The sequence below is a fragment of the Sus scrofa genome, chromosome 14 (genome assembly GCF_054392235.1).
Source record: "Sus scrofa isolate SSC_HxYL_T2T_F1_AM1 chromosome 14, Sscrofa_HxYL_maternal_Yorkshire_Landrace_v2.0, whole genome shotgun sequence".
NCBI classification, from domain to species: domain Eukaryota; kingdom Metazoa; phylum Chordata; class Mammalia; order Artiodactyla; family Suidae; genus Sus; species Sus scrofa.
Genome location: NC_139396.1, coordinates 98894330 through 98920915, shown reverse-complemented (window position 1 = coordinate 98920915; position 26586 = coordinate 98894330). Strand labels below are relative to the sequence as shown.

The window sequence follows — 26586 nt, the reverse complement described above, 5'->3', positions numbered from 1 at the left end:
AAACATGCAACTCTTATTAACTCATGCGTTAAAGCTCATAAATAACTTTTCTCTAAATGGCCTAACCAGATAGCAACCCCTAGACAACACTAGCTCTGTTCCAAGTGAAACATGTGGTTTTAAGATTTCATTTCCTGAAAGACTCCTTGGAGGGACACTATTACCTTGTCTCTTTACATTGTTTCCTATTTGTTGAAAAATGGAGGCCTGGAATGCAGCCATGTTAGACAACACTACATAGGAATGTACTCTGGAGTCTTCGATTAAAACTAGTTATAAAAAGAACAAGAACACTGTAGAACTAGACATTTTGAATGAATACAATATTCTTCCTGAATATCAGAGTCTTGCTAAATCTACACAGAAGGCAGCACGGGAATTTGGTCAGTAGCATCTTCCTAGTCCTGAACAGTGGAGGAGAGCCCTAGAAGACTGGGGAAGACTTTCACGTTTAAATGCCTCCAAAGCATTAAAGTGCTCTCATCAGGTAAGTAACTCAAGCCCCACCCAGACCCACGGTTGCCTCCCAGCCTCCTAACTACCCTGACAGGCACTCCACAAAGCTCAGTGGGGGAGCAGTATGAACTTTTTCCAAAGTTGTTCCTCACAGGCAGCAGCTGTCTGAGTCACCCACCCAGGGTGGGAAAGAAAAGTGTGATATTAGCCAGCGGAGTGTTAGGAGACTGGTCACACAGCACCTCTTCTTCCATTTCAGAAGTGGGCTCCGCCTCCTCCAGGAATCACCTCAGTTATTAGTCACAGCTGCGGGCTACAGGGGTCTTGCAGGGCCACTTAGCCACCTAGGAAAGTTGTGGATCTGGGAGGAGACGCCCCGGCCTTTTCTCCGGCAGGGGCCGCAGATCCCAGATTCCAAAGGCCTCTCCCAGCAGCTCCATCTTGCTTCCTGTCAGGAGGAGGGGCCGACAAGAAGGGCCCCCGATCTGGAAAGGCTCCCGTGGGAGGACGCCGTTTGACAGCAGGTAAAACCAGGTGGAAATCTCCACGGGAGCGGGAGGGGAGGGGGAATGAAAGGCAGCAGGGTTAAGCGAAAGGGGGAAAGGGTTATGAATTTCTGCATAAAGACATAACCCGGCGTTTGTGAGGGCCAGAGGTGTGAGCAGAAGTAGAATGCCCAGGGAGGGAGGAGACGGAGACGAGTGGCCAGTAAGACAAGTGGACAAAAGCGCCGGACGCGGGGAGCTCTGGGGAGGGGTGGTGGGTGAGGCAGGTTTTAAGGCGAGGGGCAAGTATCAGGAAGGAGAACAACGTGGTTCTAATAATCTTTGGAAGGAAAGGCAGAGAATCGGTGGAGAAGCCCGCCAGCCCAGAGGCTCGGGAGGCCTAAAAAGGAGCTGTGAGCAAGAGTGTCAACCGGTGGGGCGACAGACTACTGAGAGAAAGGGGCTATCAGACTCCTAACACCTATCATTTATTGAGCGCTTACTATAGATCATAACACCGCGCTAGGCACTTTACAAAAACCTCGCGGAATCTTCACAACAAACCCGCAAGGCAGGCATTATTACGACTGCCCCCATTTCATAGATGACAAAACTGAAGCTCAGAGAGACTCGGGGTCTTGCTCAAGGTCACAGCGCGGGGGAGTCAGGATTCAAACCGGAGGCGGTCTGGCTCCAGAGCCCACGCGCAAAGCCGCAGGCAGCACAGGGGAGCCGCGAGGCGGGCCGGGACCCCTGGGACGTCTCCCGCCCCCGTTCCCCATCCCAGGCCTGGCGCGCTCACCCGGACGAGGTTGCTGACCGCCGCCTGCACGGCGGCCACAGGCGCGGTGAGGTCAGGGATGGCTTTGCCGTCCACCTCGCCTTCCTCGTGCATGATCACCAGGTGCGAGATCTGCTGCGCCACCGGCTCCAGGATGCTCTCGATCGTTCGCGTATGAAACACCGGCATCGCGGCGGCTAGCGGGGCGGCGAACCGCGGGCTACAGAGAACTGAGAACGGCAGAGAGGGGAACCCGCGAAGAGAAGGACTCCGAGCAGCGACTACGGAGTCCGGGCTTCCCTCGGCGTAACCAGCCTCGCGGGCGCCCCACCCCCTCGCGTCGCCGCGCCCAATGGCAGCGCCGTTCAGATCGGGGCCACCATTCCTATTGGTCCTGCTTCGATATGCCCCGCCCCCACAACCGCGCCGCCAAGACCCCGCCCCGCCCCCATTCCCAAGGGAGGGGCCTGGGATTGGGGCTGCGCCTAAGGGATTGCGACCGGATTCCCGAGCCCTAACGCCGGGCGCTCCTTATAAGGGCATGGTGGGAACGGAACGTGAAGCTGGAGTCGGGGCCCCGCCCCCCGGGGCGGCCTCCCGCCTCGTCTCTGCGGAGCGCCGCCCCTCTGCAGAATCACCTCAGCTGGGCGGGTTCTCCTTACCTCCCGCGGCGCTGGAATCTGACAAGACTGGTGAGCTATAGTTCTCCCTGCCTGCTGCCCAACTTTTCCCTTGAAACGATGCCCTGAAAATACTCTTTCCATTTCCTCTCTGTAATATAGTCAAAAAACAGAAGTGCATAGAGAAACAGGAGCATCCCATTCATTCACACACACTCCACCCTCTGTGTCCTCAGAATACTCACTGTTAACAGTTTGGTGCGCAAGCTTCGAGACCTTTGTCTGCTCACTTTGTTGTGCACGTATATTTTTTTCTAAGTTAAGTGAGATTAAACATTTTCCTGGAACTTGATATTTTTCCCCCTTGGAATACCCTGATCATCTCACTGTTGGTAAATGTAGGTCTAGGTCTACCTCATTCTTTTTAATGACTGCATGGTATTCCATTGTATGGAATTGAATAATTTCCTAGTAATGGACATTTAAGTTGGATTCTGTTTTTTGCTATTAAAAGACAATTCTGGGAATTCCCCTGTGGCTCAACAGGTTAAAGACCCACCGTTGTTACTGCTATGGCTCTGGTAACAGCTCTGGCCCAGGTTGATCCCTGACCTAGGAAGTTCCACATGCCACAGCAGGGCCAAAACAACAACAACAACAATTCTGCTTGAACATCACAGTACTTGCCTATGTATTGTGTGTATGTATATTTATCTAGGACTAAAAATGAGTAAAAATGCAGAAATGTACATTTTACATTTTGATAAGACCAAATTGCCTAATCCTCTCAGTGTGCTTTGTAGAAGACATCTTTTAAATGTCTTCCTCACCTCAAAATTTCTTTTGCCTAAGCTTCTCCATTCTAAGACAAAACACTTTCACTAATACCTCCAAGCAGAAGATGTGCAAGTCAAATGAACGTATTTCTCAAGGGCCTATGTTTTACAAGAGACTAAACTGTGTCTTGCCCTGTGCAACTTTAGCAGTTATTTTTGTTGTTGTTGTTTTGGTTGTTTTGTTTTGTTTTCTCAATTAATATACATCCTTTGTTCTGCTGTGTGAGTTACCAAATCCTGCACTTTTCCTTCTAATACCTCCACTTTTTCTTTATTGCTTTCAATGTCCTCATAGACAATGGATTGCTTTCTCTCTTTATCTTAATTTAACATTTAGTTGTTATTTTCTAAGTTCTAGGAAACTTAGAATTTGGCATTTTGTAATTTCTAAGATTGCATATAGAACCACCAACTCGATTTGCGGAACCAGTACAAAGTAAAAATGTAGATCTAAAAGGAGGAAAAAGTGTTGTTAAAGATACTAAAATGCAAAGCTTGTTCCTTTCTTTGGTGGTATCTCTCTCAACCAGTCACGGTATTTTTTATTTGCTATTTAGTGTCACACTCCCTGGGGAGCAGATACCTTTGGGATGAATACAGATCCCCCCACAGGAACCTAAAGAACCCTCCTGTCTACTGTTGGACTGACATGCAATTCCCAGTGATGGACAGTGACCCAAGTCAGGTATCTCCCCTTCCCACAGGCCTACCTCCTCAATCCACAGCAAATGGGTGACCTCCAAAGGTATTGCAACCTCCAGCCTTGAGACTCTCTCAACAATTGGATGAAGAAAGACAGGAGGCTCACCTCCACTGAGTTGAGCACAATAAATGCATGGCATTGATAGCTTAGGTTGAGAATGGCCACCTCCATGCCTCACCCTTAGACACCTTGTGGCATACACAGAACCTTGCCCAAGGCAGAGCAAAGGGTAGAAGTGTGGTCCCTGAACAGAGTCAGGGGAGGCTGGGCGGGGTCAGGGGGCCAGAGGTTGGGAGAGAGCAAGCAGCTAAAAACCCATCCAAGTGAAGTAGTGGGAGGAAGGACCATACAGAATCTGAGGCCCCAAGCCCCCAATGCATGTTCCAACTGTCCTATTGGACTTCTCTTCTAAAATACAAACTCAAAGATAAAATTATTAAGAATCAAGGTGGCGGAGTTCCCATCGTGGCTCAGTGGTTAATAAACCTGACTAGTATCCATGAGAACACAGGTTCAATCCCTGGCCTCGCTCAGTGGGTTAAGGATCCAGCATTGCCGTGAGCCGTGGTGTAAGTCACAGATGCTGCTCAGATCCCATGTTGCTGTGGCATAGGCTGGCAGCTGTAGCTCCAATTTGACCCCTAGCCTGGGAACTGCCATATGCCATGGGTGCAGCACTGAAAAAAAAAAAAAAAAGAATCAAGATGATGACTGCAGAGTATCTGATCCCAAATGTGAAGTTCTCAGCATGTGGCCCTGTAGCTACACTGACTGCACACCCATGAACCTGGTTCCAGTTACATAGCTGGTAACCTATGTCTGGCCATGACTAAATTAATTACTAAACAGCTCCCTAGGAATTCCCATTCCTAATGGAGCCTTTTATCAAACTAATAAAATTATTGTCTAGACTTACCATGGCTACCAAAGCTGTTTTCTCTGCTCATTAGTTCACATTAGTAATAGTAATATTTGAGTAATGGAAGTATATATGATTTGTTTTCTATAATCCTCATAGAGTTTCTGCCTCCACTTTGCTAATTATATACTTGCATGCAGTTTAACATGTTCTCTGTCCTTTGAATTTCCTGTAAATTGGCAGCAACAATCAGAGGCTTGATCATCCACTCGTCTTTTAACTGTATTGTTTCATCCCTGCCTCCAGTCTTGTGATCCAGACTCCTCTGGACTGGCCATATTAACCTCCCCCAAACACCACATTGCACATCCAGTCCATGTGTTCGCCTCCATCCACATTGACATCCACTTCTGTCTCCTTCCTCCCCCACATTCACACGCACCCACTAAAATCTTCCCCACCACCTGTTAACATATGTTAATATCAATGCCTCCAAAGGCGAGGCTCAGACCAACCTTACTGCCTTCTGCTTCCCCGCCCAGACCCACAGTCACGTGGATTAAACACCACAAAGAGCACAAACTCTCCATGTGAAGTCATCCAGAGCTCAAGCCATGATCCCATCTTTACAATTAGATTGGGATGGAATCCTGGCAAGTGGCTTTTCTTCTCTCTCGATTTCTTTCTTCATAAAAGTGAAATAATGCCACCCTCATAAAGCTGATATGAGGGTTGGTGAATGAATTTGTGTAATGTACCCAGGAGACCTCAGTAAAAGAAAGCTCTTATTATTGGAATAGTCACAAATATATACCAATCTCCAAAAATCTGTGGTGGACTTTCACTTTTGAGCTTCTGCCTGCCAAGAAATATCTCCGCTTATCTATGTCTTATCAACTATAGTAGGTAAAATTCTAATATGTCCCCCTAGATTTCCCACTCCTGGTATAATCCCCAAGACTATGACTATAGTGGATTTTATGTCCATGATTATGGAACAGTTGATTTCAAGATAGGGAGATTTTCCAGGCAAGCTTCACTTAACCACATTAGCCTCTTTAAAGCAGAGAATTTTCTTCAGCAGGTCACAAAAGAGGAAGTTAAAAATTAGAAGCACAAGGGTTTGACAAGATGTTGCTGGATTAAAGATGCAAGAGGCCACATGTCAAGGAATGCAGGCAGCCTCTAGGAGCTGAGCATGGCCCTGGCTGACAGACAGCAGGGAAACATGAACCTCATTCCTACAGCCAAAAGGAACTGAATTCTGCCAACCAGAAAAATGATCTTGGAGACAGATTCTCCCCAGAACTTCCAGATGAGAATTTAGTCCAGTTGGCACCTTGATTACAGCCTTGTGAAACTGAGCAAAGGACCCAGCCATACAACATGGGACTTTCAACCCATACAATTTTGAGATAATGAATGGGTGTTGTAAGGTCATTTGTTACATAGCAATGGAATACTAATACACCTGTGTTCAAGACCCACTTCTAGTTCTATCTCTCTGACTTCCTACTGCAAAACCCTGGCATAAGATGTTTATATAAACCCTTTCTCCTTTCATAGCACTTACCACAATTGTCCTTTTTTTCATTTTTTCATTTTAATTTTTTTAATTTCTTTTTTTTTTTTTTGGTCTTTTTTCTAGGGCCTCTTCCCGTGGCATATGGAGGTTCCCAGGCTAGGGGTCTAATCGGAGCTGTAGCTGCCGGCCTACGCCACAGCTCACGGTAACACCAGATCCTTAACCCACTGAGCAAGGCCAGGGATCAAACCTGCCACCTCATGGTTCCTAGTCGGATTCCTTAACCACTGAGCCACAACGGGAACTTCCTTTTTCTTTTTTTTTTTCTAAATGGCTGCACCCATGGCATACAAAAGTTCCTAGGCCAGGGATTGAGTCTCAGCAGCAGTTGCAACCTACACCACAGCTGTGACAATGCTTGATCCTTTAACCCAGTGCACCAAGCCAGGGATGGAACCCGGGCCTCCACAATAACCTGAGCTGCTGCTGAGGTTAACCCACTGTGCCACAGCAGGAACTCTGAAGTGTCCTTTTATTAAATGACCGTTTTACATTTCCTTCCTTTCTCTCTGTGACTGAAGCTGCTAGATGTCCCCCAATATCTCTTTCTGCTCTTCCTTTACAATAAAATTATCCCAAGTTTATAGCAGGGCACTTAGCCACATGATTTCAAATTGTCACTTAGCAAGTTACAAAGCTTTAGTTTTCTCATGTCTGGAGTGGGGTTAATATTATTTTCAGCCTCATTGAATACAAAGAATTTAGCACATAATAAGTATTTGGAAAATGCTACCACAGAGAAGAGAGAGGTGAGTTCACAGCCTGCCCTAGATTAAGAACCATTATGGAAATAAGTGAAAAATTATGAGATGAAGACCATGTGGTCAAGTTCCGAGGAAGAGAGCACCACAGACCTAAGGGTAAGAGTTTATGGGATGGCGGAACTAAATCTGACCTCAAAGGAAGAACAATATTTGGTTAGGCAGGCAAGAGGGCAGACATTCCAGAATGAGCCAGACCTGGAGGTGGGAGCATATTCCAGGACAGTGATTAAATTAGTCAGACAGACATGAATGTTCATACAGCTCAAAGATAAGGATGAAAAGGTAAATTTCCACAAGATTAAGGAATCTGCAACATTTGCTCATGGTTGTAGTTAGCTCAACCTTACTTTTTGCCATGTAATTAGTTTGAAGGCCACTAATAGTAGGGAACATTGTAGGATATGTAAAGATTTAACATTTCCCAGTTAGGAAAAACTGGGAAGGCGTTTTTTGATGGTGTCACTTACTTTACACAGGGAGTTCCTGTCATGGCTCAGCAGTATAGAACCCGACTAGTATCCATGAAGAGGTGGGTTTGATCCCTAGCCTCACTCAGTGGGTTAAGGAACTGTCATTGCCATGAGCTGTGGTGTAGGTCACAGACATGGCTCAGATCTGGCATTGCTGTGGCTATGGCGTAGGCCTGCAGCTGGAGCTCCAATTTGTCCCTAGCCTAGGAACTTCCATGTGCTGCAGGTGCAGCCCTAAAAAAATAAAAAATATTTTACACAGTGTCCATGACATGGGAATCTTTGGATTCTTTGAAGTCCATAGCAATTCTCTGAGGTAGGTGGAAAACAAGAAGCATGGTTCTCTTCTATTACAAAGAGGGGGAATTGAGACATAGTAGCAACTGTCAGTGTGAGTTCAGTTTGTAGACATTATAGTCAAGGATAGAGCTGAATATAAAATCTGAGTCTTCTGTAGTTAGCTGGGATGCTCAGTTTGTCTCCATGTTTCTGTGTTCTCCTCCTGATAAGGTTTTGGACTGCTGTATGTTGGTCATGTGGCCAAGGACTGACTTACACCTACTCAATTACACTTTAGTGCACTTCATACCCACATGGGTAAATCTACAACTCGCATACACATTGCCTTCCTCCAGTTCACCACAGATGTACCTTCTCTCTCTAAAGCATGTCACCAGCCCCTTCCCCATGCTGTCCCCACAGTGGCTCAATCAGTAGTTCTTCCTTCCTTTCTCCAAATGCTGCATGTACACCCAACCCCACCTTCCACCCCCACCCAAAACCACAACCACTTCCACCATCACTTTGAAAACAATGTGGTTCTTCTTTTTCTTTTTACCCTTGGCTTTATTAAGATATAATTAACAAATAAAAACTATTTATTTATATAAAATTCATGGTATTTTTTCATACACACACACCTGTATAGTGTACACTGGTATGTTATATACAGATACATTGTGAAATGATTACCCTATCAAGCTAATTCACACATCCATCGCCTCATATGTGTGTGTTGAGAGTAGTTAAGATCCACTCTCAGAAAATTTCAAGCATACAATATGTTATTATTAACTATGGTCACCATGCTGTACATTAGGTCTCCAGAACTTATTTATCTTAAAACTGAAAGTTTGTACCCTTTCACCAACATCTCCCCATTTCTCCCACTCCCTGCACTCCATCCCCTAGTAACCACACTTGTACTCTCTGTTTCTGTAAGTTTGATTTTTTTTAGATTCCACACATAAGTGAGATCATGCAGTATTTATCTTTCTGTGTCTGACTTATTTCACTTAGCATAATGTCCTCTAGTTTCATCCACGTTGTCTCAAATGGCAGGATTTCCTTCTTTAATATCCCACTGTATACATATACCACATTTTCTTTATTGTTTGGTGGGCACTTGGTTGCTTCCATGTCTTGGCTATAGTGAATAATGATGCAATGAACATGGGAGTGCAGATACCTTTTTATAACTAGATTTCATTTCCTTTGGATATATACCCAAAATAGGATTGCATTTTCCAAAGAAGACTTTCAAAAATGCCCTTGACATTGCTAATCACCAGGGGAATGTAAATCAAAACCACATTGAGGTACCACTTCATGTTTGTTAGAATGGTTCCTATCAAAGTCAAAAAATAGCAAGTGTTGGTGAGAATATGGAGAAAAATGAAATCTTATACACTTTTGGGAATGTAAATTGGTACAGCCATTGTGGAAATCAGTATGGAGGTTCCTCAAAAAATTAAACATAGAAGTCACCACTATGGGAAAGCGGGTTATTGATCCGACTTGTCTCCATGGAGGCACTGGTTCAATCCCCTGCCTAGTACAGTAGGTTAAAGATCCAGTGTTGCTGAAGTTGTGGCGTAGTTCACAGCTCTGGCTCAGATTTGATCCCTAGCCCAGAAAATTCCATATGCCAAAGGGGCAGCTGAAAAAGAAAGAAAAGAAAGAGATTAAAAACAGAACTACCATATTATCCTGTTCTTTCTTGACCAGTTTTAAAAATTCAGTGTGAATGTAAATCATTTTCAACTTTACACTTTTTTTCAGTTTTCTCACTTTTTTTATTGCACTTCAACCTTCTTCATTGTATGAGAAAGCTACAAAGAAGGTTATTAAAATTATATAGAATTCCAGCTCCCAGAGATAACTACTAATAACATTTTAATATATTCCTTTTTAGCCTTTTTTTCTGTTCATATTTTTATTTATTTTTAATTTTTTATGAATTTTTTTTCACATATAACTATTTCCTGAGATAATTTAGATACTATAAAAATTCACCCTTTTGGAATTCCCTTATAGTGCAACAGGTTAAAGATCCAGTGTTGGAGTTCCCATGGCTCAGTGGTTAACAAATCTGACTAGCATCCATGAGGATATAGGTTTGATCCCTGGCCTTGCTCAGTGGGTTAAGGGTCTGGTGCTGCCGTGAGTTATGGTGTAGGCCACAGACATGGCTTCGATCCTGCGTTGCTGTGGCTGTGGCATAGGCCAGCAGCTATAGTTCCGATTGGACTCCTCTCCTGGGAACCTCCATATGCTTCAGGTATGGCCCTAAAAGCAAAAAATAAAAAATAAAGATCCAGTGTTGTCACTGTAGTGGCTCAGGTTGTTTCTATTGCACAGTTTGATCCCTGGTCCAGCAACTTCCACATGACACAGGTGTGGCCAAAAAAAAAAAAATCACCCTTTTAAAATATAATGTTCAGGAGTTCCCATTGTGGCTTAGTGGTTAACGAATCTGACTAGGAACCATGAGGTTGCAGTTTCAATCCCTGGCGTTGCTCAGTGGGTTAAGGATCTGGCGTTGCCGTGAGCTGTGGTGTAGGTTGCAGATATGGCTCGGATCCCGAGTTGCTGTGGCTCTGGCATAGGCCAGTGGCTACAGCTCCGATTAGACCCCTAGCCTGGGAACCTCCATATGCTGCGGGAGCGGCCCTAGAAAAAGCAAAAAAAAAAAGACAAATAAATAAATATAATATAATATTCAATTTTTTGTTTTTATTTTTTTTAGGGCCACACATGCAGTATATGAAAGTCCCCAGGCTAGGGGTTGAATCAGAGCTAGAGCTGCTGGCCTATGCCACAGCCAGTGCAACCAGGCCCCAAGCTGCATCTCACGACCTACACTGCAGCTCACAGCAACGCCGGATCCTTAACCTACTGAGTGAGGCCAGAGATCGAACCCATACCCTTATGGATACTAGTTGGTATCCATAAGCCACCACGGTAACTCCCTATAATGTTCAATTTGTATTCCTGCTATTTTCTCCTTAACATTATTACATCAAGAATGTATGGGAGTTCCTGTTGTGGCGCAGTGGTTAACGAATTGACTGGGAACCATGAGGTTGCGGGTTGGATCCCTGGCCTTGCTCATTGGGTTAAGAATCTGGCATTGCCGTGAGCTTCGGTGTAGGTTGCAGATGCAGCTTAGATCCTGCGTTGCTGTGGCTGTGGCATAGGCCAGCAGCTACAGCTCCAATTGGACCCCTAGCCTGGGAACCTCCACATGCCGCAGGAGCAGCCCTAGAAAAGACAAAAAAAGAATGTGTGCCAACATTGAATATTCTTCAAAACTTGATTTTTTTTTTTTGTCTTTTTGCCTTTTCTAGGGCCACTCCCACAGCACATGGAGGTTCCCAGGCTAGGGATCCAATCAGAGCTACAGACGCCAGCCTACACCGGGGCCACAGTAAGGCCAGATCCGAGCCGTGTCTGTGACCTACACCACAGCTCATGGTAACGCCAGATCCTTAACCCACTGAGCAAGGCCAGGGATCGAACCCACAACCTCATGGTTCCTAGTCAGATTCATTAACCACTGAGCCACAGTGGGAACTCCAGAACTTGATTTTTTTTTTTTTTTTTTTTTTTTGGTCTTTTTGCTATTTCTTTGGGCCGCTTCTGCGGCATATGGAGGTTCCCAGGCTAGGAGTCCAATCGGAGCTGTAGCCACCGGCCTACGCCAGAGCCACAGCAACGCGTGATCCGAGCCGCGTCTGCAACTTACACCACAGCTCAAGGCAACGCCGGATCGTTAACCCACTGAGCAAGGGCAGGGACCGAACCCGCAACCTCATGACTCCTAGTCGGATTCGTTAACCACTGCGCTACGACGGGAACTCCCAGAACTTGATTTTTATAGTCAGTTTATAGACATATTACTTTAAAGTGTGCGAGATTCATAATTTATTTAAACATCTTCCTATTTTTGGGCATTTAGATTGTCTCCAACTTTTCACTGTAAATAGTGTTTGAAAAATAGCCTTGAGTTTTTATTTTTATAGACATTGAATTATTGCTTTAACACCTTTACTGCTTATGAAATGGACAAACACCATTGGTTGCCTACTCAGCAGTCATTCTCTCCTTCATCCTTAGCTTGTAGAATGTAGTACTTTGGAGCAGTGTATTAGTTATCTACTGCTGCATTAAAATCACTCCAAACCAATAATTTTTTATTCTCTCTCATGTTTTCTGTGGCTCAGGAATTTGGAAGTAGCTTGGTTGGGAAGTTGTAGCTCAAGAGTCTCTTATGAGGCTGCAGTCAGATAGTAGCTACAGCTGGGGTCATCTCAAAAGCTTCTTCAATTTACCTAGACTGGGAAGACTCTTGGGGCTTAAATGATGGAGCCCTCCAAAGTAATTCTTTCTATCTCTATGTGGTCCCTCCCATGGTCTCTCAAGCACGATGACATCAGGGTAGCCAGACTTTTTTATAGGGCTCAGAACTCCAAAGGCACATCTCCCAAGAGATCAAGAGGTAGGCAGAAGCTATACTGCCTTCTCTAAGCCAGACTTGCAAGTCACAAATATCACTTCCCATATGGATCCTACATAAGTCTGCCCAGATTCCAGGAGGGGAAATAGACCCTCTCCTTGATGGAGAAGTATCAATTCACATTTAAGGAGAACAAATAAAAATATTATCTGCCAAAGGAGGCAAATATGCTTAGAGAGGGTGGGCCCCTATTCACACCTAAGGGATGAACCAGGCTTTGTCTGAACCAAGTGTGATAATCCCACTCTGTTATTAGTAAAAATGACACTGCTAGTTTTCCACTGAAAATTTATTTCCCCTTCCTCCTATCAGAACTCAATTAACTGTACTAAATTACCCAGGCTTTCTTGCAGCTAGAATAGCCAAGTGATAAATTCTGCCCAGTGAAACTAAACTCAGCCATCTAAGAAAACTTTCGCTTTTCTGATGGAGATATCTGTCCCCTTCTGATGCACAAGGACACGGCTTTAGGGGTAGTCCTTGATGGGCATGAGCCAATCAATACAGTCTCTCCACCTGTCCCTAGTGATTGGTTCAAGAATGAGCAGTTGATCCAGTTTGGTCCAACATGAGAAAGAATGACTCCCAGATATAGGAACTACTAAAGACATACTTCTTTGTTTTCTTTCTCCTCCAACTCCTTCTTCTTCTCCTCCTCCTTCTTTTTTTTGTTGTCAGCAATGGCTTGATGTGGAATTTCAGTTCCCAGACCAGGGGGTGAATCTAGTCTGCAGCAGTAAAAGCTCTGAGTCCTAACTTCTAGACCACTAGAGAACTTCTAGGATGCTTTCTTTTCCCTTAAGGTATGATGTGAAAAGGAACGTAAGCATATACAGCCATTTCTCATCTGTGATGGAAAAGTCTCCAGCTCTTTGGAACACTATAAAGAGCTTGAATTTGAAGGCAAGACTTGGGGTTGGGGAGAGAAGCAGGGGGAGGGGGAGAAAAACGTCTTCAATGAAATTTTCTTTTTCTTTTTTTTTTTTTTTTTTTTTGTCTTTTTGTCTTTTTAGGGCCACACCATGGCATATGGAGGTTCCCAGGTTAAGGAGTCTAATCAGAGCTTCAGCTGCCAGCCACAGCCACAGCAAGGCCAGATCCGAGCCAAGTCTGCAAACTACACCACAGCTCAAGGCAATGCCAGATCTGTAAACCACTGAGTGAGGCCAGGAATCGAACCCGCAACCTCATGGTTCCTAGTCAGATTCGTTTCCACTGCGCCACGACAGGAACTCTGCTGAAATTTGCATTTTGGACTCAATCCTCACTTGAAGCCAGACTGACCTGAGGATTTTTCAGTTAATTAAGTTTATTAATCAGGGTTCTCCTGAGAGACAGAATCAATAGGAAACAAAGAGATTTATTCTGTGGAATTGGCAAGTCTCAAGATCTGCAGGGTGAGTGGGCAATCTGGAGACCCAGGAGAGTGATTTAGTTCTAGTCCAGGTCTAAAGGCCTGAGAATGAGGAGAGCTGATGTTGTAATTCCTGTCAAGGGCTGGCTCAAGACCCAGGAAAAGCCTGAGTTTCAGTTCTAGTCCAACAGCAGGGGAAAAGCCCTTGTCCCAGTTGGAAGGCAAGCAGGAAATAGTTCTCTGTGCCCTGGAGCCCAGGAGGAGGGGTGGAAGGATGGAGGGTGGATTTCACTCTTTTTTTTCTGTTCAGGCTTTCGGCCTTCCATTGATTGATTGAAGCCCATTTATGTTAGGGAAAGCAATCTGCTTTATTCAATTACCATTTAAATGTCAAAACCATCCAAAAACATGTTCATGGAAACCCTCAGAATAATGTTTGACCAAATATCTGGGCATCTCATGACCCAGTCTAGGTGGCACAAAATTAACCAGCAAACAGCAATTAAGTCAGCTTGATTTAGGTTTCCTTTCACTTGCAACCAAAAGAGGCTAACTTGCGATAGGGCACCTACTGTGTTTCAGACTGTGCCAGGTGCAAAGAAGTAATGACTAAGACAGAGCTTACAGTCTAACAACATGTGTAGGAAGGGCATGGCTTTAAACAAAAAAAAGTATTGTTAAAGCATAACATTCAGGTAACTGCAGCCTGCTTGACAGCTTGACTGCAACCTCATGAGAGACCCCGAATAGGAACCATCCAGATAAGCTGTTCTCAAATCCCTGACCCAGAGAAATTTATATGAGGTAATAAATTCATTTTTTTATTTTATGGCCACATTTTCTATGGCATTTGGAAGTTCCCTGGGCCAGGGATTGAATCTGAGTGGTGGCTGTGACCTATGCCACAGACTTTTCAGCAATGTTTTTGCAGATCCCAGATAAACCCTAGTGAGTAAAGCTACTACAGAACAAAACTGTTTTTTGCTTTTATTTTTTCATGATTTGTATACCCATTTTTATTGGTTCCCTGGTTGTTATTTTTTTTTGTATGTATACCTGTTTTATTGAACTATAGTTGATTTCAATGTTTCAGATGCACAGCAAGTCATTTGTCATATAATATATATATAATTTTTCAGATTTTTTTATTATAGGTTATTACAAGATAATAGAATTCCCTGTGCTATACAGTAGGTCTTTATTGTAAAATTGTTGATTAGCTAATTTCTACATATGTCAAGAGTTCTCAAACTTTTTGGTCTCAGGACTTCTATACATTTCTAAAAATTATTGAGGACCCCCAAAGATCATTTATGTGACTGTATTTCTCAATATTTACTGCTTGAAAAAATTATAAAACATTTATTTATTTATTATAAAATAATTATAATATACCTATCATATGTTAACATAAATAACATACATTTATGAAAAATAATGTGGATCCCCTGAAACTGTTTCAGAGTCTCAATGGGTTCCCTAGACTACACTTTGTTTTTTGATTTTTGGGTTGTTTTTCTTTTTTGCTTTTTAGGGCCACACCCACAGCATATGGAGGTTGCCAGGCTAGGGTTAAATTGGAGCTACGGCTGCCAGCCTATGCCACAACCGCAACAACTCTAGATCCAAGCTGCCTCTGCAACCTATACCACAGCTCATGGCAACCTCAGATCCTTAACCACGGAGTGAGGCCAGGGATCAAACCCTCATCTTAGTGGATACTAGCTGGGTTTGTTTCCACTGTGCCACAACAGGAACTCCCCTAGACTACACTTAGAACTGCTGGTCCATACTGATGAGTTCTTTGCCTCTATCATACCGTATTATAGCAGTCACCTCTTATTTTGACTTCCCAGCATCATGTTCATTTTTATTTGGTGACAAACCCCTTCTTTCCTAAAGAGAACCTATTTAAGATAGACCCAATGAGGTTGACCACAGCCCTTTTCCCACTCAATCTTTCCCTGATTGGCCAAAGATTCTTGGGAACTCTCATGGTGAGTTGTTAGGAAACTACCTTCTCTCTCTTCTTCCCTCTCTCTCTCCCTCCCTCTCTTTCTGTCTCCCTCTCTCCCTCTCCCTCCCTCCCTTCAACACCTAGGCTGTGAATCTTGGCCTGACAACAGCTTTCTTCTTCATTCACTGGAGAGAGCTGTCTAAGAGCTGGAAAGACCCAATCCTTGATGACATCATTTGAATCACTGAAGCAAGCCATCACTGAAAAAAAAAAACGCTCTCCTTCCTCTTCTCAGTTGTGTCAACCGGTTCACTTAAGTTAGGCTTCTGTCACTGGCAGCTGAAAGAGCCCTGATTAAAACACAATGATAATATTTGCACATCGATTGTAATCCTCCAAAATTTAAGTGTAACATGAGAATTTCAAGCACTATGGTATGACAATAGGCAAAATATTCAGAGGCATGGTGTCTTCCAGACATCTAGGTCAGTAGTTCTAAAATTTGACTGCACTTCAGAATCAACTAAGGGAGATTTTTCAAAATACATATTTCTAGGCTCTACCCAGAATACTCTGACTCAGTGGGTCTGTGATGGGGCCAAAGAATCTACATTGTTAATAGGATCCCTTGGTGATCCTGACACAATCAGTCTTAAGATCTGGCATTTGGTAAACACTAACCTAGGAAGCTACCACTCTATCCGTAAAAGCAGTACTTTCTACAGTGTGGACTTCCATGTGTCTATAAAGAATATTCCCTTGGCTAGTACAGGAATGCCATGATTTTCAGAAATTCACTTAAGAGAAAGCCCAAAATTTATAAATTTGGTAAAATGTTCACAAAGAGCATAGCACCTACATACTTCTTGTCATTGCCTTTGTTCTTGCTGCTTTTCTATGTAGCCTTTGGTCAAAGCCAAAGAAAAGTTAAAGCAACTTGATTAGGGCTTTAAAATTAAAACCCATGTCATTTCTCACAGGCTTGGGATCTTAACTTTAGATGCCACTGTCTCTTCAGGTCCAAAGATAGCATAACAGTTTTTATAGCTAGAACTGAGCAGAGGAGTTTGGAGAGAGAAATAATTTCAACTGCTGTAGGAAGAAAAAAAAATTATTTTAAGTATTTTATTATATTGTTTGGGGCTAAAGAAAAAAAAACCTCATCAGTTTAAGCAAATCATAGTATTAGCCCAAGAAACTGAGACATAGAGAAGACTAAAGTGAGAAAGATCTAGATCGGGTTCTGCCTCTTATCTCTGGGAGTTATAGCATTTAAAACTCAGTATGCTTCTTCTAACTTACATACCCATTTGCCTTGGAGACTTCCTCTCCTCGTTCATATGACCTCGTGGGGCTCTTAACTACAGTTATCCCTTTTCTCTAACCACTTCCCCTCACCATCACCAAAGTGGAGTGACTATGACCCAGGATTGGCCAATCATAGTATCTCAACTCTTTGGAGGTAGTCAACCATTCAAGGGTGGACTCACAACCCTAGCAGAGCCAATCAAATCCCTTCCCTGAAGTTGACTGATGGGTATTGAGAGAGAGAGTGATTCTCTACCAGAGAAACTAAACTTAAAAAGATGTGCAACTGGAGTTGTTGGAGACAATTTCTCCAAAGGCCTCTCTGGAGTAGGAAAAAATGAAGCCAAACCATGGAGAGAAGCGGGGCATAAAGACAGGGAAAGAAGAAAAGACTTGAATCATTGTTTGAGCCCCTGAATCCAGTTATGCTTGAAGCCAGAGCCTGCCCTGAACCACTCAGATGTGAGAACAAATAAATTCCCTTTAGCTTTGACTAAGTCAAGTTAGGATTCTCCTACCCACAGTTAAGAAAGCCCTGGTTAATGCACATTGCCATCCCCCAGTCTTGTCTATGTCCCTAGCCTGAGAAAAGGGAAGAAAGAGTGTAGTTGATGGTTTGCACCAGCTTAAGAAGAAAATAAGGGAGAGGTATTGCTTCCCTTTTCCTCCCACCCCCAAAACACACCTTCCACATTTATTATTTTTATTTAGGGACTTATTCTGAGAACAGCACAGTGTTAGATTTTGAAGTATTGTGAATAATTATACTAAATACTACTTCTCTTTTCTAAGAAAGCTCTTGTTTTCTCTCCAGCATGTGACTCATACAAACTTTGCTTATTATGAAGAGTATTTATTTTTATTTTACTGTTTCCTAAAGATACTTATAATCAGCATGTTTTAGAGCTCCCTGATTTGATCATTTTTTAATGGAAGTCAGTAAAAGAATGTACGCCACTTAGCAAAATTCCTAAAATGAAATTTATTCTCCTAAGCAAGGGGGGCTTGCATTACTCTTTATGTGCTCATAAGCAATTGCTCCAGAAATTAGAGTGGATTCGTAGATAAAGTAATGCCAAGGCATAGTATTTTATAGAATGATAGAAAATCTTGGAAAGTGAGTAAAAAATAATTAGCATTAACTGTAGGCCTATTGTGAAGCACTTGTTCTACCTAGGTACCCCAAATGCTTGGGTTCAAACAGCTTAAGATTACAAATTTCAGCCATGTGTCCATTAATACCAAAACAAATACTAATGTTCATTCCTCTGATTGCGGAAAAAGTCACCTTTCCAATATGACCTGGTGAGAGGGGCTCTCTATTGAGGAGTCAGGAATAGATCTGTAGGATCCTCCTGCTCTGGCCTCCTTACCTCATGGTCTCTCTCAGAGATGGTGATGAGATCATCACTGTGGGGGACCTCCTCTGAGCTACCCTTCCCGGCCCTAGAGCTCTCCATGGGTATCCACAATCTGGCATCAGGAAAGGGGAGCTGCTATCTTAGCTACCTCTCCCACATGCAGCCATTCAAAGTCAAATGCACTTAAAACAAACAAACTGAGAAACAGCACTTGTTGCATAGATAGACAAACGTCTCACAGAAAAGTTAGGCAATAAAACCTAGCCTCATAAGGGACAGAAAAAAAAAAAGGGATTAGCAAGTGGTGAAGTTCAATGGCAGATATCCATCTATCTCTGTATATTCTCTGAGCACCTACTTCATTCTCCTCCTTCTGTACTGACTTTCTTTACTTTATTTGCTTTTTAATCCACAGTATGAAAAGTGACTGTCCCAGCTCCCTTGGTTCCCTCCTCATTTTCTCTCACAGATACTAGTCTCCAAGAATGAGCAATAATTTATAAGCAAAGGGTGGCGTACATTCACAGAGGAAAAGGAAAGACTCCCTTCAAGGTTGCTAAAGGAGACACTCAATTTACATTGTCAAACATGTAATTTCTTTTTCTTTTTCTGTTTTTTTTTTTTTTTTTTTTTTTTTTTTTCTTTTTCTTTTTTTGGCTTTTGTCTTTTTCAGGGCCACGCCTGCAGCATATGGAGGTTTCCAGGCTAGGGGTCCAATCGGAGCTACAGCTGCCAACCTACGCCACTGCCACAGCAACTCGGGATCCAAGCCATGTCTGAGACCTACACCACAGCTCATGGCAATGCCAGATCCTCAACCCACTGAGAGAGGCCAAAAATCGAACCTGCAACCTCATGGTTCCTAGTCAGATTCGTTTCCGCTGCACTACAATAAGAACTCCCACATAATTTTTTTTTTAAAAAATTTTATTGAAGTGGAGTTACCTTAGTGGCTCAGTGGTAATGTCCATGAGGACACAGGTTCCATCCCTGTCCTTACTCAGTGGGTTAAGGATCCGGGTTTGCTGTGACTGTGGTATAGGCTAGCCGCTACAACTCTGATTCAACCCCTAGCCTGGGAACTTTCATATACTGTGGGTGCAGCCGTAAAAAGACAAAAATAAATAAATAAATAAAATTTTATTAAGTATAGTTGATTTTTTTTTTTTTTTGTCTTTTTGCCTTTTCTAGGGCCACTCCCATGGCATATGGAGGTTCCCAGGCTAGGGGTCTAATCAGAGCTGTAGCCACCAGCCTACACCAGAGCCACAGCAACTCGGGATCTGAGCCACATCTGCAAGCTACACCACAGCTGATGGCAACGGCCAGATCCTTAACCCACTGAGCAAGGTCAAGGATTGAACCTGCAACCTCATATTTCCTAGTTAGATTCGTTAACCACTGCACCATGGCTAGAACTCCAAGTATAGTTGATTTATAATGTATTAATTTCTGCTGTACAGAAAAGTTATTCAGTTATACATATACATTATATAGTCTTTTCTGTTATGGTTTGTCACAGGATACTGAATATAGTTCCCTGTGCTATTCAGTAGGACCTTGTTGTTTATCCATTCTATATATAATAGTTTATAGCTGTTAATCCAAAACTCCCAATCCATCCCTCCACCAACCCTTTCCCCCTTGACAACCATAAGTCCATTTTCTATATCTGTGAGTCTGTTTGTTTGTTTCATAGATAAGTTCATTTAGTGTCATATTTTAAATTCTAAATATAAGCGATATCATATGGTGTTTGTCATTCTCTTTCTGACTTAGTTAGTATGGTAATCTTGATCCATCCATGTTGCTGAAAATGGCATTATCTCATTATTGTTTATGGCTGAGTATTTCATTGTGTGTTTGTGCGTGTGTGTGCATGCGTGTGCATGTGTACCACATCTTCTTTATCTAGTCATCTGTTGATAGACATTTAAGTTGTTTCCATGTCTAGTTATTGTAAATATGCTGCTATGAACATAGGAGTGCGTATACCACCTTGAATTACAGTTTTGTCTAGATATATGCCTAGGAGTGGGATTGCTGGATCATATATCAACTCTATTTTTAGTTTTTTGAGGAACCTCCATACTTGTTTTCCATAGTGGCTGCACTAATTTACATTCTTATCAACAGTGTAGAAGGGTTCTCCATTCTCCTCATCCTTTCCAGTTTCTCTTTCTAGCCCACAGCATGTTGAAGTTCCTGGGCCAGAGATCAAACCAAAAGAAAATTTCCTCAGCATTTCTTATTTGTGGACTTTTTAATGATGGCCATTCTGACCAGTGTGAGGTAGTGCTCACTGCAGTTTTGATTTGCATTTATCTAATAATTAGCTATGTTGAACATCTTTTCATGCAAATACATAATTTCTTTATGGAAAAAAAACTGTATTTGAATTTGGTTACTATATTCAGTTTTTCTCCCAAGAACAATGAGTGGATAGTTTGTATATATTGACATAATTTAAAAACAAAGTGGCAACTTTTCCAGAAAAGAAGGCAATGTGTTCTCAATATGTATCTGAACCTTCACTTCTTAGCAGGAAGGAACTGCTTGTAACTTTTAAGTTACAGTTTTATTCTGCTTTAAAAATTTTCAGAATCCTGTCTATATCAAGACAATCCACTGCAGGTACATTGTCTGATTTAATCCTAAAAGCAATTATATATTCCATTCATATCCATTTTTAGAAGAAACTGCATTTCAGAGAAATTAGGAAATTTATCTAAGGTTGCTCCACTAAGTCTCAGAAACAGAAATTAAACCCAGCTCCTTCTAGCTCACAGTCTTATGTCTTTCACTGCTTTCAAAGATGCAGTTGACAATTTTGTTTGCTAAAATGTTTGTTAATGAGAGTATTTGGAGATTTCAGCAAAATTACTTGTCCTTTTTGTTATTTGAGTAAATGGATGTTCTGTGGGCCACATATCCAAAATAGTTGAATATACATAAGTTTTTGCTATATATTGCTTAAGTTTCTGATACATTGCGGGGGTGGGTGGGATGTATCCCTCTTCCTCTTCATTGGGGCCAACCTTACCACTGGTACCCACTAAGGGGTGGAGGTCAGCATGTCTGGGGTTAAGCAAATAAATAAATACAAATTTCTCACTGGCAGGGGAAGGAATTACAACTGTAGAAACTGAGAAATCTAGAATATACCCTGGAGTGCTGAAAAAGAATTGGAGATAACCAGTATCATGGTCTGATTAGATGGACAGACAGACAGATATAGTTAGTTGTATGTGAGTGTGTGTGCGTTTGTGTGTGTGTTCTGGTTTGTTCACTGAGAGGGTCCAGAACCAATGGCATTCCATGAATAACAATGCACATGTTTAGATCTTGGTTTCTAGATACCATTACCCACTAAAACTAAGGCTCCTTAATTACATGGCTGATTTTAGGGCAGGAGCAGGAAAAATACCAGACATTTTATGACACCAGGCAGTAAAGAAGTACTCAAAGAATGATGGGGACATGTGTATAAGACATAGTAACCAACTTGAAGGGGCTCACACTGGCTAGGTCTGTGATAATTTAAGTCTCAAAATAAATAATGATAGTAAGAGATTATAACCCTGTGAGTAAAGGAGAAATCATGAGTCCATACTGATATTAATTAGTTAGGGAGGAAGGAAAACTCTATCCTATCTAATAAATCTAGGAGGAATGATAGGATTAGAAAATCCCTATTTGGTGATCATCTAAATAATAATTTATTCAGGTTAGAAGCATTAGTGGATGCTAAAGCTGGTAACATTTTAATGAGAAACAAGATATTCACATGGTCTCAAAGATTTTTCCCACAAAGCAATTATTCATGACTTTACAGTGAAGAACCTGGCAGACACCATCTTAACTAAGTGATAAAAGTTAACATCCTCAATTATGAAACAAATTGATGTCATGTGCCTCCTTATGAGCACAGCCTCACTTCTGTGCCATTCCTGCCAAAAAGAATAAATTATAAAGAAATATCAGACAAATAACCCATAATTGAGGAACATGCTCAAAACAATTAGCTTGGGCTCTTCAAAATCGTCAAGGTCATGAAAGGTAACTGAGAAACTATTCCAGATTGACAACTAAAGAAAATGAAAACCAAGGAGTTCCCGTCATGGCTCAGCGGTTAAAGAACCCTACTAGTATCCATGAGGGCATGGGTTCGATCCCTGGCCTTGCTCAGTGGGTCAAGGATCTGGTGTTGCCATGAGCTGTGGTGTAGGTTGCAGATGCAGCTCGGATCTGGTGTTGCTGTTGCTATGACTGCGGCATAGGCCAGCAGCAACAGCTCCTATTTGACCCCTAGCCTGGGAACCTCCATAAGCCACAGGCGCAGCCCTATAAAGATTTTTAAAATAAATATGGAAAAGAAAAGAAAATGACAACCAAGTGCAACCCATGACGCTAGATTGAATCCTGGACTGGTAAGGGGCATACTGAGACATTAGTAATATATACATATATGAGAGTGTGTGTATACACACACATACATACATACATATACACACATACATATATATTTTATATTTATATAGATATGTATTTTTTTTCTTTTTAGGGCATGACATATGGAGGTTCCCAGGCTAGGGGTCGAATCAGAGCTGTAGCTGTTGGCCTACACTACAGCCACAGCAACTCGGGATCCGAGCTATGTCTGTGACGTACACTACAGCTCACAGCAACGCTGGATCCTTAACCCACTGAGCAAGGCCAGAGATCAAACTTGCATCACCATGGGTATGAGTCAGGCTTGTTAACTACTGAGCCACTGTAGGACCTCCCTAGGTGATATTCAAATTGGGTCTGTAGATTAGGGGATATTATTGGATCAATGTTAACTTCTTGATTTTGAGTGTGTACCACATCCTTGCACTCAAGAAATACAAATTGAAATGTTAAAGGATAATGGCACATTTTGCCTACAACTTCTTTCCAAATAGTTTAGAGATAATATGTCAGGCTGGAAGGTGGAACTCTGTATACTATTTTGCAACTTTTGAGGAGAATAAATTTGAAATTATTTCCAAATAAAAAGTTTTAAAAATGAAAAAATAACTGCCATGGCAAAGGTTCGATCCTTGACCCAGGAACTTCTGTATGCCACAGTTGTGGCCAAAAAAAAAAAAAAAAAAAAAAAAATGTGGGGAAATGTTCAAACATACTAAAAGTACATGAGCTTTCATGTACCATCAGCTAGCTTCAAAATTTTGTATGACATTTTATTTTATTTTTATTTATTTATTTATTTTAATTTTATGGCTGCACCCGAGGCATATGGAAGTTCCCAGGCCAGGGATCAAATCAGAGCCACAGCTGCAAGCTGCACCACAGCTGCAGCAGCGCTAGATCCTTAACCCACTGTGCCAGGCCAGAGAGCAAACCCATGCTGCCGCAGAGACAACATGCCCATTCCTTAATCTGCCGCGCCACAGCGAGAACTCCCTTGTGTGACATTTTAAGTTAAATATGATTTATTAGTAATTAAAAAAAAATGAGTCATGATGTCTGTCCAGATTCTACATGGGAGGAGACTACACAAGAGCATGAGTAACAGGAGGTGTATCAGTGGCCGTCTTTGGGGCTTAGCTGCCACACCATCACAAGTAATTTACCCATCTCCTTGCCAAAAATTTGTTATATTTCAAAATCATGTTATGTGAGCAGGTAGTCTTTTAAAAGCCAAATACGAAATAAAGCAATGTAGGTTAAAGCTAAGACATGTTATAGGTTCTGGTACAAGTGACCTCTTCTTCCATATGACCAGTATGTAAGTTTGTGGTTGTTTCTTGTGGTTTTCAAAATTTTGCTTTCTCCTCTCATTATAACCTTGTCATATCTGAGCAGCAAATTAACTGTCTTGATCTATGAAGGTGTTCTTGATTATATTTTTAGTAATTCTTTGGGTTTGGAGGACAGATTGAAATAACCAAATGAATTTTGTTTGTAATATTCACTATCGTGAAGTTTTAACAGCTTTATAGAAATATAACTTAAAACTATAAAATTCATACACTTAAAATATACAGTTCAGGAATTTCCTGGTGGCATGGTAGGTTAGGGAACTGGTGTTGTCATTGCTGTGGCCTGGGTCACTGCCGTAGTACAGATTTGATCCCTGGCTCTGGAACTTTTTCATGCCATGGGCACAGCCAAAAAAATTAAAGTATAAAGTTCAGTGGTTTTCAGTACGTTTACAGAGTTGTGTAATCATCACCACATTCAATTTTAGAATACTTTCATTGCCCCAAAAGAAATCTGCTACCTGTTTTTGGTCATTCCCCATTCCACCATCTTCACCCTCCTAGACGCCACTTTCTGTCTCTATTGATTTAGATGTTCTGAGCATTTCACATAAATAGAATCATACAAACCACTCCTTTGGGAGTGGTTTCTTTCAGTTAGCGTAACATTTTTAAGTTTTATCCCTTTGTAGCTTGTATCAGTACTTCATTACTTTTTATTCCTGAATAATATTCCATTGTGTGGGTATACCACATTTTGTTTATCAATCAGCAGTTCATGGGCATTCGGGTTGTTTTCACTTTTTGGCTCTTATGTATAATGGTGCTGTGTACATTCATATATGCATTTTTGTGTGAACATGTGTTTTCATTTCTTTTGGGTTGATAGCTGGGCTGTGAATATTTTGATATATTTTATAACATTAATTTTATATATTAATTTTACAAATTATATATAAATAAGTGTAGTTAATTACATTTATATGTTTAATTCATTTTATACATTGTATAATATACCTGGGTCCATTGATATTTTTATGAGAAAGCCAGGGGTTATTTTCCAGTTATTAAACTTCATCTTTCTAATATATAGTGAACTGCAAATAATAGTTAATTTGGGGGCAGAGGATTGAAGTTGATAAGAGCTGCACTTGAAGTATAAAAGAACTTAGTTGAGACATTGAAGTGTAATTGCTTGGTTTAAAGTCCTGATTCTACCGCTTGCAAGATGTTGTATGACCTTAGGCAAGTTACTTGACTTCTCTGAGCTTGTTTCTTTGTCTGCAAAATGGAGGAAAATATAATAATAATTACCTCATAAGATCATTGTGAGGATTAAAGTAGGTAACTCTAAACCTAGTGCTGAGCACCATGTAAGTATGTATTCATTTTTGGTAATTATTATTAATAATTTATATACTGCTGTGTTTTTACATTTTTATTATGAATATGGATTGCATTTGAAATTTTAAAAGCAATTTTAAAATGTGTGAAATTGGAGTTCTCCTGTGGTGCAGTAAGTTAGAAATCTGGCATTGTAACTGCCATGGCTTGAGTCACTGCTATGGTATCAGTTCAATCCCTGGCATGGGAATTTTCACATGCCCTGCATGCAGAAAAAAAAAAAAATGTGTGAAGTCAAACTTAATTTTGCATGTTTACTAATTTAAATGCATTCTTATTTTATCAAATCAAATTGCAAGCTGGAAAATAGAGATTTGATCCTGCTTCCTTGGTGTTTGTGTTTTAGATTCGCTAAGGAAATGAAAACTAATGACTTAAGGTCTGAATTGTGCTTTAGTTATTTTCTATTTTACACATCAAGGAGGGAGAATTTCCAAAAATTAAAATTCATGAAGCTGCAGTACCATTTTCACCAAAATTGATCCTTAAACAAATACTAAAATATTAAATTTCCTAGTCTACAAAGAGCTACTTTTATTATTCTGTTGATCACTCGGATCTTTGAAGCAAAGCAATTCTAACTACTTTTTTGACCCCTAAGGCTCTTTGTTTCAGTGCAAAAGAACTCTGTTAATAATCTAGCATCTTACCGAAGATCCTAGCTCATCTCCCTACAGCTGATTTGAGCATTCCACTTTAATTCATTGCCTGTGGAATTAGTAATCATATGATTTCTCCAGTGACTCCAATCTTAAATAATAATATCCCTCTAATAAAGCTTGTGCTATTTATAGAACTTAAAGGGAAATTATCTTTTTAGGAAAAAAACAGCAGCAATACTAGAAATAACTGTTAAAATGTACCTTATAAGCCATTTTCTAGCCTATTTTCTACTACTTTGCATGAATATTTCTGATCAGAAGTACAGAATGAGGAGCTTGTGAGATCCGCACCCTGATTCTTTCCATCCATGCTTGGACTCAAAAGGTGACCACTCACTAGGATCTCTGAATAGGACACCAAGACCATTATCCAGACCTTAGGAGCCCTTTTAACCAAACAACCTGTAAGCACCTACAAGGTAACAAGTACTGGGCT

General features: G+C 41.5%; 2 protein-coding genes across 13 annotated transcripts in view; one reads left to right on the top strand and one right to left on the bottom strand.

The window, feature by feature from the left end:
- The window catches only part of VCL (vinculin), a 115233-nt gene extending 113228 nt beyond the window's left edge, over positions 1 to 2005 (bottom strand). For 4 of the 5 annotated variants that reach the window (XR_014825691.1, XM_021072078.2, XM_005671073.4 and 1 more), the window contains exon 1: positions 1744 to 2005. Coding sequence is in view for 4 of the 5 variants with exons in the window: in XM_021072078.2 (XP_020927737.1) it covers positions 1744 to 1911 (168 nt within the window). In the remaining variant the exon portion in view is untranslated. 5 annotated transcript variants of the gene reach the window in all.
- Positions 907 to 26586, top strand: part of LOC102160869 (uncharacterized) — a 107674-nt gene continuing 81994 nt past the window's right edge. For 3 of the 8 annotated variants that reach the window (XR_014828159.1, XR_014828158.1, XM_084997386.1), the window contains exon 1: positions 2075 to 2414. Coding sequence is in view for 4 of the 8 variants with exons in the window: in XM_084997386.1 (XP_084853512.1) it covers positions 2075 to 2414 (340 nt within the window). In the remaining 4 variants the exon portion in view is untranslated. Of the gene's footprint in view, positions 981 to 1290; positions 2415 to 3735; positions 3864 to 5821; positions 8452 to 26586 lie in introns of those variants that run through there. The other 5 variants (XM_084997385.1, XM_084997384.1, XR_014828160.1 and 2 more) reach the window with 5 other exon arrangements.